The following is a 19,692-nucleotide window of genomic DNA, read 5'->3' on the forward strand; positions in this document are numbered from 1 at the left end:
GGTTTTGACCGAACCGGCAGCATTTCTGGCCCTATGCCCGGCCCGTGCGCGGACAGGCGCGGACGGGCGCAGACGGGCTTACCTTTGGCGCACTTTCGGCGCCACGTCGGCCCGCCCGCTGCGCCCGTCTGCTGCGCTCCCCAGATGGGGTGGCCATTTTGAACCTTCGAGGGCGGGAGTGGCCGAGCACTAGACCGCTCGCCTGCTCCTCATCCAAGATGGCGGCGTCTAAGTCTGTACCCCCGGCAGCGCCTAATCGGCTACAGTGAGGCAGCACCAGGTCAGAGAGGCCTAATAACGGGCTTGCACGGTTCCTAATCCGTCCAGGAGAATAATGCCACAATTTGAACCAGTAAGTGGATTTTTTTTAAACGAACGCAGTGCAGAATTAAAATACGTAATCCAATACAAATTAGCAGTTCCAAAGCGCACACACTCATACGTCCCGGCTTTTCGCCTCAGGACACGACGAGCACTCTTTCAGTGAAAACCAAGCTACAAAGTACAAAGTAATAGATATCCGTCATTGCACCTTATTCAGCAATGAGAAGCAATAAAGAACCTGTCTCAAAGTGATACAATAGACCTATTCCATAGGATTACACAGAGTCCGAAAAAGAGGCTGAGAGTAGGAACTAATGATCTGTTAGCCACAGCTACCTGAGAGTTACTGCCAAAAAAGCAACAGTCAAGGGAAATTAACAACAAGCATTGGCATAGCCAATAGGTCTCGCTTTTGGGACCTTCTAAGTATTTAGTTATGCAGCACAATATCCTTGGTGCAACATCAACTGTTGCATGGCTAAACACTTACAAGGTCCCCAAGGCGAGACCTATTGGCTATGCCAATGCTTGTTGAGCATGGTAGGCAGGTTTAGAATGATCTCGATATAAAAAGCTGTTATCTTATAGGTACCCAGGTTCTGGTCATTTCTGGAGATTCAATGGCATCACAGCAGGAAAGAATGAGATAAGAGAGTCTCTTCATCCACAGACAACTAGTGTGCAAGCCAACTCATTTACCTAACTTCCGCTCTCTAGAAGTACACCTATGCCTTTAAACCTACGTCACTCTAAATGTACATCTTTTCTACCCTAGAAGGAGTTGTTGCTTCTAAGATCTATGTCAGACAGAAAGGACAAAACGGTGCTTCCAAATACATATTAATTGTCAAAATTCTATTCCCTTTGTCTCTAATGCGGAATCCTCGAAAAACTTTGATATAGAGATGTGTCAAAAATGTATCTTCATAAGGTTTAGACTGATGCCAGAACAAAACCTAGAAAACGATTTAAGACGTTAAAGAACTGCTTCAAATCATAAGATCATGGTAACAAAGTTGAAGCTAGGTCACACTAAAATAAAAAAGACATCTAATTGTGGTGTTTGAAGAAAACTCAGGTGGTATACAGTAGCGTCAACATCGGCTAATTACAATAACATTCACCCCTCCTATTCTCACCAGGCGCCCCCACTTCCAGCCGCATCTCTCTATCTATTCACAGGGAGCAGAAGAAAGTCGGCCCCCACCCTAGCTGTGCTGTAAACGGGCAGCCCGAGTGGCACAGAGGGCAGAAGGGCACAAAAAAGGAGTGGAACAGAGAGCAGAAGGGCACAAATATCGAGGGGAAAACGAGTGGAACAGAGGGCAGAAAGGCACACAAAATGAGGGAAAAACTAGTGGAACAGAGGGCAGAAGGGCAAAAAAACCCGAGTGGAACAGAGTGCAGAAGGGCACAAAAAACGAGTGGAACAGAGGGCAGAAAGGCACAAAAAAAGAGGGTAAAACGAGTGGCACAGAGGGCAGAAAGGCACAAAAAACGAGGGAAGAACTAGTGGCACAGTGGGCAGAAAGGCACCAAAAACAAAGGGAAAACAAGAGGAACAGAGGGCAGAAAGGCACAAAAACGAGGGGGAAAAAGTGGAACAGAGGGCAGAAAGGCACAAAAACGAGTGAAACAGAGGGCAGACAGGCACAAAAAAACGAGGGAAAAACGAGTGGAGCCATTAAACTTACACTTACCTTAAAAGTGAAACTGTCGCCAACGTCGCCAAGTCGAAAATGGTTTTCTAGGTGACGGCGTAGGTTGTAGATGCAGGAAGGGAAGTCTCCTACAGGTCAGGCAGCAGGTGAGGCCAGGAAGGGAGGGCGAGCTGCGTCAATATCCGGATCCGGTCAAAAAGGAAAGGAGCCAGAGCAAGAAAAGCCTGAAAAATAAAGGGCATAGAGCACGAGGGCGGGACTGCTGAGGCGCAGAAACACCCATCTAGTGACGTCTGCTATGACCACTGATTGGTCGCACATGTCTCTGTTCTACTGGTAGTTCCGACTCCCCGGCAAGGTGAAGAAGGGGTGGGGCGGGTGGCAAGAGCTGCGATAGGCGTAGTTAACCTAACCCTAGTGTAGTGTAGTTCCTATATTCCCAATAGGCTCTGCGCATTGGAATAATATAAACAGCAGTGTAGACGTAGGACTGAGGTCGACTAGGTCTCTACTGACTATATTAGACTTAATTAGTTTTGCCAGCTAGCTCAGAGGTCACTAGAAACTTTCTCGAATGTTCAAGAAGGAGTTAACTTTCCTGATTAGACAAGAAGGGATTAGTTTCTGAGAACCATAAAACATGACAACTTTGCTCCCTCAGAATAAGAGTGTATCTCTAGAGTCGTGTGAAAACAATAGACAGCTATTTTACTCAGTCAATCGTGCATACTTAGTTTCACCAGAGTGCAGAGAATAGAGAGACGGGCGTTTTCAATAAAAGGTGTTATTTATTGAGCAGTCTTCTTTCTCATGCAAGAGAAATGAATTGCCACAATTGCAATACTTAACATGAAGTAAAGTGCGTACAGTAAAAGGAGTATTATGAAATAATACTGTAAAAGCATTGATATGGTTTCTTAGCCATATGATACTTTAAAAAGGATAAAATATATACATACATATATACATTGACTAACGTACTCAACTGGTGCTTCTAAATACGCCTACCCCGGTGTACCTGACCTAAGCCTAATGCGTGGGAAGGAGTAAGTAAGTAGCAGTTTAAGTTAAGTTGGTTTTGCCAAGAATCTGAATCAAGAATTCTCTTTAAGGGTTTAGTCAGCTCCGTACCTGGGTAATAGAAAGCAGGAGGTCTGGTATCTCTCTCTCAGGACTCGATATCCCAGCGACCCGCAAGGGCGGCTGAGAACACCGGAGCTGGATTTCTCGGCAGGAGAAAAGACAGCGTCTCTCTCAGTGCGTCAAAGGGGAGGGGCGTCGTCCGTGGGCTCTCGCATCAGCTGGGCTCTCGGACAAGTAGATAGCCGCTCTGCTCCAAACCACCGTGTGTTTGCTTAAGGCAACGTTGATATATTTATACCTGAAAGGTGCCGGGTTTGACGTAAGGTTGGACATAAGACGTCAATAAAGATGTCACTTTCGAACTGGCCATTCTTACAGTGCTCACAGGAGTTCTAGGACAAATCAAAACAAAAGCCATGGGGATTTCCCAGGTTGCTGGAGGTTTGTTTTGTTTAGAGAACTCGTTGTACTTTCTAGGAGTCTGGGGAGTAGCCTTGCTTAATTTGGACTGCATGGGCTACGACAAAATATCTATATGATTTTTATGCCTTTTATAAGGATATTATCTATTATAACCACATAAGGGCATAAATCAGGAATATCGAATTAGGGTCCTAGATAGAATTACAACACTAGGTGCAGGGGCGTGGTGATCAGCAAGCAGTCCGAGGCTTCACCCGGAAATGCGTGGTTTGGTCGGTGCGCGCTGTGTGCGCTTTATCGCATTTTGAAGGAGCAGGCCAGAGCAGGGTGGACGGCTTTTTGATAAGCAGGGGGGATGGTGTTCCCCCTGGAAAATAAGTGGGGGGAAGCCATCCACCCGCGTGGTACCCCGACTCGAGCCCTGGATGAAGGGTGAGTTGTTAAGTTACTTGAGGTATTGTGCGCCTTCCTAACAAGGAAGGCACACTATATGTAACGAAACTGGTGCTCATGTAAAGCGCTCTGATACCCGATGTCTCGGGTCTAGTTCACGCTATATAAAACTCTAAATTTAAAAAAAAGGAAGCGGTAATGAGTTTTGTATCTATTGACTATCTAGAATGGCCAACTGCATTTGAATTTTTTCCTGATAATTTACTTGAGATTTCTTCACCTTGGGTGGAAGAACAATAAAAAATAATGTAAAACACAATGATATAGAGAAACATCAGAATTGAAAATGCAGCTGCATGACAGCCATAAATAGAGGAGAAATGCAGGGTAGTGGAAGAAAGAGTCATGAACTTGAATCAAAACAGGCCGTAGTCGTTGGGATCCCGACAAGACAGAGCTCGTCTTGATCGGAGGCTCGCCCAATCCTCGGTGTTCCAACTTTTGGCCTCCTTCTCTTGGACCTGCTCCCTCTGCGTCTAAATCTGTGAAAAGCTTGGGCATTAAAATTAGTGATGACCTGTCGATGCACACTAAGATTAGCATGATTGTTTCTTCTTGCTTCCTATCTCTCCGTGTTATTCGGAAAGTGTCCCGTTTTTTTACCATTGACGCTTTGAAGTCCATTCTCTTGGCCCTTGTTATCTCTAAGGTGGATTATGCCAATTCTTTGTATATTGGCATCCCTGCCTATGAATTGCACCAACTTCAGCTCAAAATCAGGCTGCTAGGCTGATTTATAGTCGGTCTAGATTCCACCATGCCCTCCCGCTTCTTAGGCAATTGCATTGGTTGCCGGTTACTCATAGATGCCAATTTAAATTAGGATGCCTCATTTTTAAATCTCTGGCGGGCTTAGCTCCCCATTATATGGCATCCAGGCTCCTAAATGTGGAAGAGGTGTGGCGCCGCGGCCAGGGCGACTGACGCTGGAATCTGGGGACCACGGTTCGATCCCCGGCTCCGGCGGCAGGTTAGCCCAGCACCATGTGACTCTGGGCAATAGCTCGCTTAATCTTCCCGACGGCCCCCCAGCGCCTAGAGACCCTTACGGGTGATTGTGCGCTTTACAAATGTGGACTTTACTTTACTTTAATCTATACTCCTTCCAGGAATTTACGGTCTTCGTCAAAAAACCTTTTGGTTGTTCCTCGTTTTGTCAGGAAGAAACATGGGGGGTCGTGTTTCTCTTTCTTGGCGCCCAGGTTTTGGAATGCCCTTCCTGACAACCTTCGATTTTCTCCATCGTATGTGGAATTCCGCAAAGGTTTGAAGACTTGGTTATTCATCAGAGCGTTTGAAGTCTAAGTTGTCATTTATGGGAACTGCACGGTACTAGCGCCATGAAACCTTTTTGGTATACGTGCGCTCTACAAATTGCCCAACTTAAACTTTAAAAAAAACTTCATCCCGAGAAAAACTTTGCGCCTCTGCACTTATATATACATTTGTGGATACTTTTTTTTTTTAAAAAGCACTGTTGTTATCCCATAGGGAATAAGTAGCCCTTAGTATGGGTGCGCTATTAACGTGATTTAGCCTTTCAGAAAAATCAGTGTGTAAAGCTTGAGACCTTTACATGTACGCTGCTGTGACATTCTATGTGGTGATGCCACATTATGTATACACATAGTCCTTTCAAGGGCAATATTTACAAGGAGGCACAGGCCAGGCTGATATTTTAGTAGGGAGAGGACACAAGATATAGCTGGTCACAAATATTTATTTAAGGGGGATTTTGTCTCTCACCTTCCCTGCAGATATTAAGTGTGAAAAATCCAACACTTCCAGGAATTTCTTTAAGGCGGGCAGGTGTTAGTGCTGTTAATACTCGGTAATGCAGCTTATCGTCACATGACATCCCAGCACGCGATGGTGCGGTTGTGCACAACACTGTCTGTACTGGCATGCTCAGTGCCTTTTTTTTTTTAACAAGTACACATTTAAGGTGCCAAGTGGGGGCAGGTAAGTGATGCTGATAAGTATGATTGGTTGTGTGCATATCCGCTTTGATCCCAGCAACTCTGGCATGTGCATCTTTTGGCACAAGGCAATGTTTAACGTGCTCGAGTTGGACTAAAAAGAGATGTAATGTGCATTTTAATTAAACAATGAGCACAGTTCCTAATAGGTTTCTGAAGTGGAATGTGTTGTTTGTATAGTACTCTGGTAGAATACCTTTGTAACACATGGTGGTTGGTGTCTGACTTCTACTGATGAGCTTCAGATTGTTATTTGGGAGTAGGTTAAAAACTGATAAGATAGTGGTTTGAGTTTTCGCTTCAGCATAATCTGTAAAACACAGGTTCAGAGCTGTCAGTGTCTGTCCACATTTTTACAATTTCAAGATTGGAAAAATAAACATCTCAAGATTGATTTAAAAAAAAAGGTAGGATTTAATTCAGTTTGTTGTTTGTTTGCTGAAATCAGTACTATTCTCTGGAATGTATTAGTTGTGTTTAATATCCTCTTTACTTCTGACAGGTCCAAGACATATGCTTCAGCCATGACTGCCGTTGGGTTGTGGTAAGCACTCTGCGCGGCACCTCCCACGTTTTCCCAATCAATCCTTATGGTGGACATCCATGTGTTCGTACCCACATGTCTCCTCGTGTAGTCAACCGCATGAGCCGCTTCCAGAAGAGCGCAGGCTTGGAGGAAATTGAACAAGAACTGACATCAAAGCAAGGAGGGCGCTGCAGCCCAGTGCCTGGTTTATCCAGCAGTCCTTCCGGCTCACCAATCCACAGTAAGTACATCCCAGATGGTTTGCATACATGCTGATTGCATTCACCTTCCATTAATGACTGAAGATTCTAATGTAGTACAGCTCTCTGGCTTGAACCACCTTGAAGAGCTCCAATTCAAATTCCCATTTGTACTTCTAAAGATCTCACTCCCTGAAATGCAACAATTTGTCTGGCATTCAGTTCTTTTCTAAGCTGGTTGTATGCTTACCATAAGGATTGGGGGTACAAAAAGGAGTGTATGTGGTATTAAGACTGATTTAAACCAGGGCAACGCAGTGCCACTGAGAGGCCAGTCTTGGTTATCTACAGTATACTAGCAATTACTTTACCCACTTCTGTGCTGTGCCTATCTTTTCCAAGCAGCCTTGCCTGCATGCTGGATAGTATTGAATGCGCCTCTATCCTGTTCTGTTACCGAAAACTAAGAACATGCCTTAATATTTGAAAATTCAGTGGACTATTGATGTTGATGGGTGATTATGGTGTATTGTATGTACTTTTATACATTTTTAATATAACGTAGGTCTAGTAGTATGTGGACATGATAACACTTGCCTCAATATGATGTCCAGTTATGATTACCATTTATGATAAATAGGTGCCTTATTTGGCATTTTGTACATTCCTTGGGATATAGTATCTTATGCATATAATATTTACAAGTGGGCACACTACAAACTGAATTGCTTCTAGGCGTTTAACAATTTGATTGTTATTGCCCTTTGCTGATAGCATTAAAAGGGGTAAGACCCTCCGTAACTGCTGTTGTCCCAGGTGTGGGTCGAGAATATCGAGGACAGCATTTCGAATGGTCACAATATTGTGTCTAGAATATAGAGTTCCAAAATATCAACAGGTAAGTTTGTATAGATTTTCCATACATAACTCCACATAAACGTACCTTGGTGAGATATGTGTATGGTGTACATGTGGCCTGCATGAAATGATTCTTCAACAATGTTGCTCCACCAGGACCCAAATTGGAGCACTCCCACAGGTTCAAAAAGGCATTTATTCCGCTCAGCATGACACGTTTCAGCAACCAAGTCTATCTCAAATGGTATAAGTGAAAATCATTATCTTGCTGGTGGTGAAGTAATCCACACTTAACTCCTCCCTACACTTAACTCCTCCTGCACAGTGGGTGCTTGCATTTTTTTAAATACTGAGCAGAATTAATGCATTTTTGAACCCGTGAGAGTTCTCCAGTTTGGTTCCTGTTGGAGGGACTATATATATCTATATTTATATATATATAGAGAGATATATCTATATGTATAGTTATATAGATAACTCTCTCTCTCTCTCTCTCTCTCTATATATATATATATATATATATATATATATATATATATATATATATATTTTTTTTTTTATCGCTCAAATTTCCTATAGTTACCACAGGAAAAACAGCACTCTGGAGGTGGCAGATTTCAACGGGTCTTTATTCGAATAACAACAAACGCGTTTCAGTGTTTAGCCTTCGTCAGTGTCAATGACACTTAGCTCATGCACTACTAATAAAGCATTTACAATTTCGTGGCAACAAACAAGGGACTAACCCCTCTGTGACGCCATCTTAGAGTATGTTGTTGGATGCACATATAGGCACAATTGTTAAACCATAAATCGGTTCATTAAGATGCAGTGGGTATAAAATAATACAAAATGGAAAATACCAAATTATCTTGGCGTGGATAGGCTAATGTCCCTCGAAAGTTAGTACACAAAAATGTAAGCTCTATCATTACAAGTGAAACTGACAATAATTCATCCAATTAATATCAATATCTCCGAATCAACAGTGTTCAGCCAGTTACCAAAATTATATATACACATTACTTAATTCATAGATCCAATGCATCAAATCATTCCCATTATCAAAACTCATCAGATAAAAGGAAAAATATTGTACAAAAAGATCTCAATAGAAAAATCAGTATTTCATAAAGCAGAGTCATATAGCGTCAAACCATTCATATTTACATTCTGTAATTTCTAGTAATTTCCCTAGGTGCACTGCCATTTCCTCACCGCTATTTAAGCCTCTGGGATATTTTGTCGACAAATCAATAATGTATCTAGATTCGAGCCACCTCAGCCGCCTCAAGCGGTCCCCTCCCCTGGCATTCTGTGGTACAGAGTCCAATCCGAAGAACTGCAGTTTGTTTCTGTCCTTCCCATGCTGTTCTGCAAAATGCCGGGCCACCGGATATGCCGGGTCGGCCTTATCGATGGCCCGAAGATGCTCAAGTATTCTCATCTTTAATTGGTTGATCGTGCTCCCAATGTAGCGTAGGCCACACGGGCAGACCAAGCAATACACTGCATAGGAGGTACTGCAGGTAATGAATTTCAATATCTTAACAGATCTCCCTGTATCCTGTATGTCATAGGTGAGGACCCTTCTACTTGCTGCACAGGCCTTTCAGCGGCCACAGTGGTAAAAGCCCCTCATAGCCCTCAGGGTGTTTGTCTTGATAATGGGTTTCTCTAAATGGCTTCTCACCAACATATCCCTCAACGATCTTGCTCTACTGAAGGTCACTAAGGGGTGTGGTGGTAAGTCGTCCGTAAGTGCATTGTCCGTAAGGAGAATGTGCCAGTTCTTTCTCAACATGGCTCTCAAATGTTTGGCCCCAGAGGAGTACGGGATCACCATCCTGAATTTCCCTTCTTTACTGGTCTCACTATTCAAAGATTTTTTACTCAAGAGTTCTTTCCTCGGGATTCTTCTGACTTTTTTAAGGGTGCTCTGTAACAGCCCATCATCGTACCCTCTAAGACTAAAATGCGCGAGGCAATCCGAGGCAGCCGCCTCGAAATCCTGAACCCTCGAGCAGTTTCTACGAAGCCTTAGCAGTTCCCCATAGGGTATGCTTTTGACCAACTGGGGTGGGTGGCTACTGCTGGCGAACAAGATGGAATTGCCAGCAGTTTCTTTTCTGAAAAGTGCAGTATGGATTTTACCGCTATCAATGAACACCTTCAGGTCCAAATAGTCGACTGCCACCGGACTAATGGACCCCGAGAGGTGCAGATTGTATTCATTGTTATTCAAGATCTCAATATATCTTTCTGCCGTATTCATTGCCCCTTGCCACACAATAAATAGGTCGTCTATATAGCGGTACCAGTGTACCACCTTCCCACTCTCCTGTCCCACTCTACAGCTCCTGGGCACCTGCTCCTCCCACCAGCCAACAAACAAGTTTGCGTAGCTGGGGGCAAAGCAGGTGCCCATCGCCGTCCCAGATATTTGTCTGAACAATTGTTCTTCAAATAAAAAAATGTTGTGTGAGACAGAATTCCACGAATTCTAGGATCATAATGTTATGCTGCGCAAAGCGTAGTTGACGTTGATCAAGATAGTGCCGGACCGCATTCAAGCCATGTTGGTGCTCTATCTTCGTATATATGCTGGTGATGTCCAGCACCATCAATAAATAGTCAGAATTCCAAGTTGTATCCATAATTTTGTTCAAGAAATCTTTGGTATCCTGAATATACGACTTCAGATTAACCACAAAAGGGACCAATACATTGTCCACAAATCTAGACATGTTTTCAGTGAGACCATTGATAGAGGAAACAATTGGACGACCCGGTGGGCATATACTGTTCTTATGCAATTTCGGGAGATGGTAACAGGTAGGGGTCATAGGGTTACTACTGCGCAGGAAAATATGCTCGTCCCTGCCCAGCATAGCGAGATTGTACCATTTACGTATTAGAATATTGTACTCTTTGATACTTTGATTGTATATCTCTTTGTTGGTAACCCTATAGTACTTCTCATCCGACAGCTGTCTAATCGCCTCTTGTTGATAATACTCTCTACTAATATACATATACCAGGTACACACACACACTCCGGTTTGAGCCAGTTCAAGGAACCTTTGGCTCCCGTTCTTGTGCAAAACTGGACATGGGAGTATCCTCCCCTCTGTCCAGCCCCTCCTCTAGGAGGGACTCCTTAGTTGTCCTAACCCCTTTCCTAGGGTATTTAAGGGCTCACATGTGGGTGGGTCCTCAGATTCGTTCTAGGACAAGACTCAAGCCTGAAACCATGTCACCTAGACCGTCTGGACACTTGGACTTTGCTGGACTTTGCCTGGAACCTAGACGGCATCACAGAAGACTCCTGCTGCTCTTCTTCTCGCTGTTCTGTCTGCTTTGACACTCCCTAAGAAGTTGTCAGTGTCAAGTGTAGTGCCCATAGAAAGATCACTGATGATGTAGGCATAGGGAATGCTTTTGCTGATCAGACAGCTAAGGAAACGGCACGGACTAAAGTCACGAGAGTGTTTGTAGCAGGTCCTGCTATGTGGGTGCCGAAGGTGCTATGTTTGAGGATACGCTTGAGAACGTGAAAGAGATCCAAAGTGAGGCTACAATGGAAGAATTAGAAATATAGCATGAGAGCACTGCACAATTGAATGATGAGGGATGTTGGATTAACAAGTCAGGAAAGCTGAGATGGATGTTACCAGATGCATATGTCCTTCCCGTTGTCACAATGGCCCATGGACCAGCCCATATCAGTGCTAAAGGTATTTGCAAGTTGTTAGACTCTGTATGACGCCCATCCCGACGGACCACGCACGGAACCTGGGCGTCATCCTGGACTCCTCCCTCTCGATGACCAAACAAGTCAACGCCGTTTCCTCATCTTGCTTCAACATTCTTCGCATGCTCAAAAAAACATTTCGCTGGATCCCCACCGAAACTAGAAAAACGATCACCCACTCACTGGTTACAAGCCGCCTGGACTACGGAAACACCCTATACGCCGGTACCACCGCAAAACTTCAGAAAAAACTCCAACGCATCCAGAACGCATCAGCCAGACTCATACTAGACATCCCGCGTAAAGACCACATTTCTGGCCACCTGAAAAACCTCCACTGGCTCCCCGTCAATAAGAGGATAACATTCCGCCTCCTAACCCACGCTCACAAAGCACTTTACGAACTTGGACCCGAATGCCTCAACACACGACTTTCCTTCTACACCCCCTCCCGCCAGCTACGCTCCTCCAACCAAGCCCTTGCTGCTGTACCTCACATCAACAAAACCACCATGGGAGGAAGATCCTTCTCCTACCTGGCGGCTAAAACCTGGAACTCACTTCCCACTCACCTTCGCCTCACTCAGAACCACCTAGCATTCAGAAAGCAACTTAAAACCTGGATATTCAACAAGTAATTCCCCCACCCGTCTTCAAGCGCCTTGAGACCCTCTGGGTATGTAGCGCGCTATATAAATTATTTGAATATTTGAATTTGAATATATGACAAAATGACAACATCCCCAAGACAGCTGCACATTTAGTGAAATACTGCATGGTATGCATGATGCACAATCCTGGAATGGGTACCCCTACACCATGCTGTAATTTTGCACCACCTACTTTCCCTTTCGTGGTCCTTCAGTTAGATTATATAGAATAAGACATGGTCAATAATTTGAAGTATGAGTTGGTGGTTGTGTGTGCAATCAGTAAATGGGTTGAGGCTTACCCCACAAAAGACAATACAGCCATTGCGACTGCAAAGGTACTCCTGGTCCCCCCCTTTCCCCCCCACCCAACTGCCCAACCCCACCCCCCTCTTGTGCATGCTAATTAACTGCCGATCCGCCTCCTGCCACGCGACTGAGATTGCGGAAACCATTCTGAGCGAAAACATTGACCTAGCATTCCTGACTGAAACCTGGCTCAAACCTCACTCCACTCCTATCCTCGACCTGCTGATCCCCCTAGTTATTCCATCATTAAAAAAGATAGGAGCGAGCAAATAGGAGGTGGCCTTGCCCTAATCTTTAAAAAAGGTCATAATATCTCGACAGTCCATGTCCAAGACCCCTCCACATTTGAATACCTATGCACTGATATCAATATACCTGGCTCCCCCGCCATCAGGCTTCACACTATCTACCACCCTCCTGGTAACAATATCGCCTTTACTGAAGTGATGTCTGATCTTATTGCACAAGCATCGCTTTCCCACTCAAAAAATCTCTTTCTTGGGGACTACAACATCCACTGGAATAATAATGACGACCCAGCGGTCTCCTTATTTAACGGCATCATGGACATCACTGACCTGACTCAACTCGGCCAATCCCCAACTCACGCCAAAGGTGCCACCCTTGATGCGATTCTGGCTAGCAAGGATCTGGCCTCCCTCCTAAATATCCTTCCTGTCGACTGGTCAGATCACCACTTCATCCTCTTCACCCTGAATTGCTCCATTTCGTGCCCCACCCCCAACGGCAGTCTACCTCCGATACCTACTCGAAAACTTCACCTTATTCTGCTGGTCGAATTGGAATCCACTATTAAAACTTACCTACTCCTCCCCCCTCTCTCCCACAGCACTAATGACCTAACTGACCATTACAATAACTCTATTATTGATGCCCTCGACCAAATCGCCCCAATCAAATTCAAACAACAAAAAAACTTCCCGCCCAAATCCTGGTTCAATTCTGACCTCAATAGTGAGAGACGAGCCCTCAGACAATCAGAACGGACCTGGAGGAACCACCCCATCTCTAACAATCTGGCCCTCCTTAGAAAGGCCAGAGCACACTACAAAAAACACATATTCAATGAAAAAGCCTCATTTCTCTTCTCCCAACTAGAACAAGCCAGAAACTGCCCCAGAGAACTATTTAGCATTGTTGAAAAGCAAATGTCCTCCGGCCCCCCCAAACTTCTATCCTCCGTTGTGAAGAAATCGCTAGCTTCTTTTCTAACAAAGTCAACTCGATTGAACTCTCCTTCGCCACCACCCCTCTCCCACCATCTCCCCCCCCACAACATCCCTAACACTAGTTCATCCTCTCCCACCCCGCCTCAAGTTCTCTCCAAACCCCCCACCGTTCGCCCCCAATATGTCTCCACTGTAACGTGCCACTATGCTAAAAACTATGCCTCATGGAGTGAATTCTCCCCTGTCTCAGAAACCGCTGTCACCAATATCATCACAAAACTCAAACCATTTTCTCACACCAAAGACCCTCTTCCTGCTCACCTGGTTCAAGAACTCAAACATGTCATTGCTCCAATGTGAACCAACATCATCAATTCCTCTTTCTCGGGCTGTGTTCCTGCCTCCCTTCGACTTGGCCAAATCTCCCCCATCCTCAAAAACACCTCCGCTGACCCTAACGACATGAACAACTTACGCCCCATCTCTAACCTTCCTTTCCTCTCAAAAGCACTGGAAAAATGTGTCCTATTGCAACTTGATAACCACATCACCTCATTTAATCTCCTTGACAGATTCCAGTCTGGTTTCAGAAAAGGATGCAGTACCGAAACTGCCATGCTCAATATTACTGACGACATCCATCGCTCCTTAGACAAAGGTGAATCCTCTCCTCTAATCCTCCTTGACCTCTCAGCTGCCTTCGACACTGTCCATCATCCCACCCTTCTTAACACCCTTGAATCTCGCTTCGGTCTCGAGGGCACCGTACTCAAATGGTTCTCTTCATTCCTTCAAAACCGATCCCAACAAATTAAGCTCAGTCACTGCCTCTCCAAGCCCCAACCTGTCTCACTTGGTGTTCCGTAAGGCTCTATCCTCTCCGCTACCTTATTTAACCTATTTATGGAACCTCTCACCCTCATCCTCAAACAAGCCAAACTATGCTATCACCTCTATGCTGACGACACCCAACTTTACTACAGGATTAAATCTCACAATGACATCCTCCACCTCAACGAGACCCTGATTAAAGTACAAACTTGGTTCCATCTTAATCACCTCAAACTTAACCCGAAAAAAACTGAAATCATCCTTTTCACTCCCAAAAATAACTCCCTCCCCACTCCTACTGGACCCCATCTAGGCTACACAAACTGGGGATCCTACAATCAGACAAATGCTAGTGCTGCGAAGAATCCCCCGGGTCGATTGAACATGTTCTTCACATGCAAAATGGTTCATCCGCTATGGCCCAGATACAACAAACCATTTAAGATATTGACTATGACTTGCTATTGACTATTATACTGTTCCCATTATCTCTGTTGACTCCTACTGCCCCTACCCTGTCTTTGTGAAGCGCTCTGATATCTGTAAGGATCCTGTTCGCGCTATATAAAACTTTGAATAAATAAATAAATAAATAAATAAGATATTTTTAATATTCATTTCTCCCCAACCCTACTGACTTCAACACTTGGCCTCGCATCACCCTACCCTAATATCAACCTATCTTCACAAGATTTCCTTTTACTCATGCTAGCCCTAGGCTCTAAAACAATTCTACTAGAATGGAAATCTACCTCAGAAAATTTCTATACCCCGCTTGGGTTCAACTTTACTGAGAGGGGATTTTAGGCTCATGATTTAAGTTGTGTTGACATTGTTTAGAATCATCACAATGTGATGCACATGGAATTACTTAATTACAATGTTCTGCATGCATATATGATTGTCTGTATGACAGCCCCTGAACCCGCTAGAGTGAATATAACATTTCAATAAAAATGGTTCAAACAAAATAATCAAAACCGGTCCAGCATTTTACATACAGGTTAACTTATTTCATACCACAATAATTGTATGGCAAAAGTATGATAAGCTACATTTTTTTACAAACATATTCATGTTAAATATTATTACAGTAATTAATTGGATTTTTTTAAATGTAAATTTGTGATGTATATTAATGTAAATGTTTGGCCAACCAGTTACAAAATTGAAATAAACGTAAGTGAATTAACTTTACTTTTGCAAATTGTATTTGTACTTTTTACAATGTTTGTCACATTTTACCCTAGCTCAACAATGTTTTACTTTGAACCTTTTTTAGCTCTATGTATTATAACCAGTTATGAACATTCATAACAGATTCATACAGAACTGTCTTACTACATGAATGTAGAGTTTACATCATCTCAATATAGATTCAGTTAAATCTGAGGGTAATGAGTAGCTAATTAACAGCCTAGTAGTTCCTAAGACGACCGAATCCCAAGAAAAAGCACCAAACAAAATGGGACAAACAGGTTGGGGATCAGGCAATTGTAAAAGGAAACTTCTGGCTTTCCCAGAAGTCATTTTTAGGCCCTGATAAGTGACACATGTTTTACATAGTTCTTGATTAAGTGTTTCTCATTCCTTTTCATAAGTGAACTGAAGCACAAACTTATGATTTGACTTGACCAGGATCTCACAGTTCAGACAAGTGGGGAAACCGGAATGCATGAACAAAGAGGTGGCAGCTCACTGAAACATGTAGGCCTTTCTACAGGTTCATGCCATATGTTAATAATCCCAAGTTCTGCCACCCATCACACCTTCAGAGCTGGAATACAGATCTTTGGCTGGGAGATTTACTAACTGGCTAAGAGGACAATGGGTTGCCTCTTGGCCAAGGGATGTTAACTGCTGAACACTTAGCAGGGTTTAGCGTAAAAGAAGAGGTGATCCTGGATATCCTATCTTATAGCCTCAGTGCTTGATTTAGTATCATGAACTGTGTCATGGAGAGCACCCAGGCACAAGATGATAACTTCAGTGTTGGCTGACACTGGCTTAGCTATCTTTGTATACTTTGTGGTATTTTATTTCTGTTCCCTTATGGTCAGCCAACTTAAGAGAGATGGATTATAAGCCGCACAAGCTGGAGGGTGCGAGTGCTGTGTGGGGTACTTAGAGGTTGCTGATGTCACCTGCTGTTTGGGGTGCCGTTGGTATGATTTGCCTGTTATTTGTTTTGCCAGTTTGTAGATATATATGGCGGGCTACCCAATATCCTAACTGCCCTCACTTGATCGTTGGCCCTATGATTGCCCTTGTGTTTGGATAACCGGCCCTGTTTGCACCCCACTGCCAAGGCAATATCAATGGGGAACCGGCAGGTGGGGAACAGGATTGCGGTCTTGCTGACACAGACTCGCACATTCCTGGAGGGTCGTATAGATAAAATTACGTCTGACTTCACGTTGCTACATGCAGACCATCGTAAACTAGCAGGGAAGGTTAATGAGATGGATGCAGAGATGGAGGAGGCCCACCCGGACCTTAAAGCCACATCCGCTGAGGTACGAGATCTCACCGAGCAAATGCGCACATTGGAACGCAGAACAGACTATGCCAAGGGCCGCTTTCGTCGCAATAATGTGCGTGTTGTGGGCCTACTGGAAGGTGCAGAGGGCCGCTATGCTCTGGCATACACGGAGCAATGGCTGAGAATTCTGATGCCGGTGGACACCCTCTTTCCTTCTTTGCAGTGGAAAGAGCCCACAAAGTGCCTTTTGGGCCGCACGCCGCCGGGCACCAGACCTTGGCCCTTCCTGTTCCGCCTACTCAATTTTAAAGATCGCGACTCAGGACTTCCAGAGATACGCAAAATGGAGACAGTTAAAGTGGATAACTCTTCGGTCCTCTTCTTCCCGGACTATGCCTTGGGGGTACAGAAGCAAAGAAGCATTTTTCTGGCAGAAGAGGCGAATGCCAGAACTTGATATCCGATACTCTCTTCTTTTTCCTGCATGCCTGCGTGTGGTCGCAGATGGCTCAACCCATTTTTTAGCACAGCTGAAGAGGTCTGGAACTGGTTGGAAATAGCAGGTCACCACACATCACTGAACCGGCATGAGGGCGCTTGCAGGGCTACTCCAAGCGCCCGAGGACGCCAGAAAAGAAATCGGAGGAGAGCTAGAAGATTGCCCGCGCGGCACCATGCAGTCCAGGATCTAGAACAAATGCTGCAAGAAATATGTGAGGCCTTGCAGATGGCAGTGACGATACGGAGCTATAAAGCTACCGTAGACACGGATGCCTCTTCGGAGGGGTCCCTTAGCGAGGACAGTTCATTTGCAGTGTTGGTGACTGGTGAAGACTCACAGAAGCTCCCAACAGTGACTCCTCAAACAACTGATGATTTAATATAATATCCACCAGACTCTTACACTGCTATATGATTGGCTGCATCAGTATGTGCCCCATAGGCAAATGCACCAAGTTCACACATGACACAAAAATGTGTACACCCCTGCCACCCCCCAGGCACAGCTACGGGCCTTGGTCACAGTCGATATATGTGCACAACACTGAACGATGATTGTCACACAGCAGGTCCTCTTAATCGCTGAGTCAGGGCTCAGACACCTGCTAGCTCTGTCCCCCTTGTCGCTTCAATCCACCCCCGATAAGAAACATGGCGCGCACAGCTGGCACTTGCCGCATGTCACAGTTAACTGTTTGGACAGACACACATTGCCCCTCTGCTCTTTCCAAGTTGCAAAGTGAAATGATTACCCCCCGGTTTGGTACCTCGCACACTGTCACTATACACCAGAAGACATCTTGGATGCGTCCCCTACCCGAAGTGCGTGAACGCTGTCCGTGGCTCACCCCCATGCGCTGTGCTCCCTGTGCCCACTACTGTCTTACATTAGTGTCCTATGCCACCAACCACCATAATTACCTGGAACGTTAGAGGAATGCATACGCCAATGCGCAGATACGAAACATATGCTTACATCAAATGTCATGCTGCAGGAAACGAACCTAGCGCAACTGGAGATCCGTAGACTGCAACATAGATGGAAAGGACAAATACTAGCCACAGGCTACCCCTCCTATGCCAGAGGAGCTCTCATTTGGATTCGCCTGGGTATCCCATACACACCTGAAGAGACAGAAATAGATGCTTATGGCCGCTTTGTTTTGTCAAAAGTTAGATTGAATGGGCGTCAGATCATTCTTGGATCTATATATTCTCCAAACACAGATCAGGTAGCATTCTGTCATACACTTTCTGGCATATTATCCCATTGGTGCGATATCCCCTGGTTGTTGGGGGGGACATCAACACAGTGCTAGGTACAAATTTATACAGGTCCTTTCCACCACTACTACTCATCACTGAGACCTTAGGGGAGTGGATGCACCATTTGGGTGTAATTGACATATGAAGGACGCTGCACCTGCAGATGCGTCTTTACTCCCATCCACCCGGACTATACGTATGCATTGATTGATTTGCAGGCAGTGCAGCACTTCTTGTAGACCGCGATCCTCACACAATACAGGTACAAGATGAGCATACTACACAAACTACCCATACATGGAAGCTGCAGCCTGCAGCGCTGGAAGACCCCCCTTTCAGAGCCTTTCGCCACTGTTATTTTCGCTTGGCATCGAGCCACTGGTTGAATCTCTCCCCCAGATAGTTGAAGAGTGGGGTATCTCCTTGGGTGATGGAATGTACACAGTTTGCCTATATACTGACAAGCTGTTGATATATCATCGAGATATCCGCATGCTGTGTGCAGCAGTAGAAAGGTTGCTGTTGGGGTTCGCTTCTTTATGAGGGCTACGGTTAAATTGGGGGAAGTCGTGTCTGTATCCATTCATCGAGGAGACCCCTGACCCAGCATTGGTGCTGGGTGGTGTACCAGTGACCTGGCAGCAGCTGGCATTTCGCTACCTGGGCATCTGCATCTACCGCCAATCGGAAGACCTGTTGGAGGGTAACCTCGTATGCGACATGGATGCGGTGAGGTCGCAGATATCTTTCTGGTGCACCCTCCCACTGGCAAACATGGGTCTAATTGCGCTCCTAAAGATAGTGGTGCTTCCGCGACTGCTCTACCATTTTACAAACTTACAGCTATATATCAGGCCCTCGCTTTTCCACGTGCTTAAACGAGACCTGAGGCAATTCATATGGCACGCTTAGCAGAGTATTACCGGCAAAACTTTATTTACCCATCGACCGGGGTGGATTAGCCGTACCTAACATGGAACACTATTATTTAGCGGTGCAGCTGCTGTGGGTGGCCCACTGGGTTAGCAGCATGCATTTAACTGACACTGCAACGCAGCGACCCAGCTACACTCACCCCCAAGTCACGGCCCTGTTCCACCCCGGTAGAAGGGAGGGGGAACGCCTGCTCAACTCCTGGCGCCTGTTGCTTACAGGTGTTTTTGCTGCAGTCTAAAACTCATGAAATGGACAATCCCATACGC

The 19,692-nt window shown here is 45.0% G+C and overlaps 1 protein-coding gene across 3 annotated transcripts in view; it reads left to right on the forward strand.

Moving 5' to 3' along the window:
* The window catches only part of BCAS3 (BCAS3 microtubule associated cell migration factor), a 4,343,716-nt gene that overhangs the window by 1,993,595 nt on the left and 2,330,429 nt on the right, over nucleotides 1-19,692 (forward strand). For all 3 annotated transcript variants that reach the window (XM_078679810.1, XM_078679809.1, XM_078679811.1), the window contains exon 15: nucleotides 6,426-6,690. In XM_078679810.1, coding sequence (XP_078535936.1) covers nucleotides 6,426-6,690 — 265 coding nt within the window. The remainder of the gene's footprint in view (nucleotides 1-6,425; nucleotides 6,691-19,692) is intronic.

The sequence above is a fragment of the Lissotriton helveticus genome, chromosome 3_1, assembly GCF_964261635.1.
Source record: "Lissotriton helveticus chromosome 3_1, aLisHel1.1, whole genome shotgun sequence".
Lineage (NCBI taxonomy): Eukaryota > Metazoa > Chordata > Amphibia > Caudata > Salamandridae > Lissotriton > Lissotriton helveticus.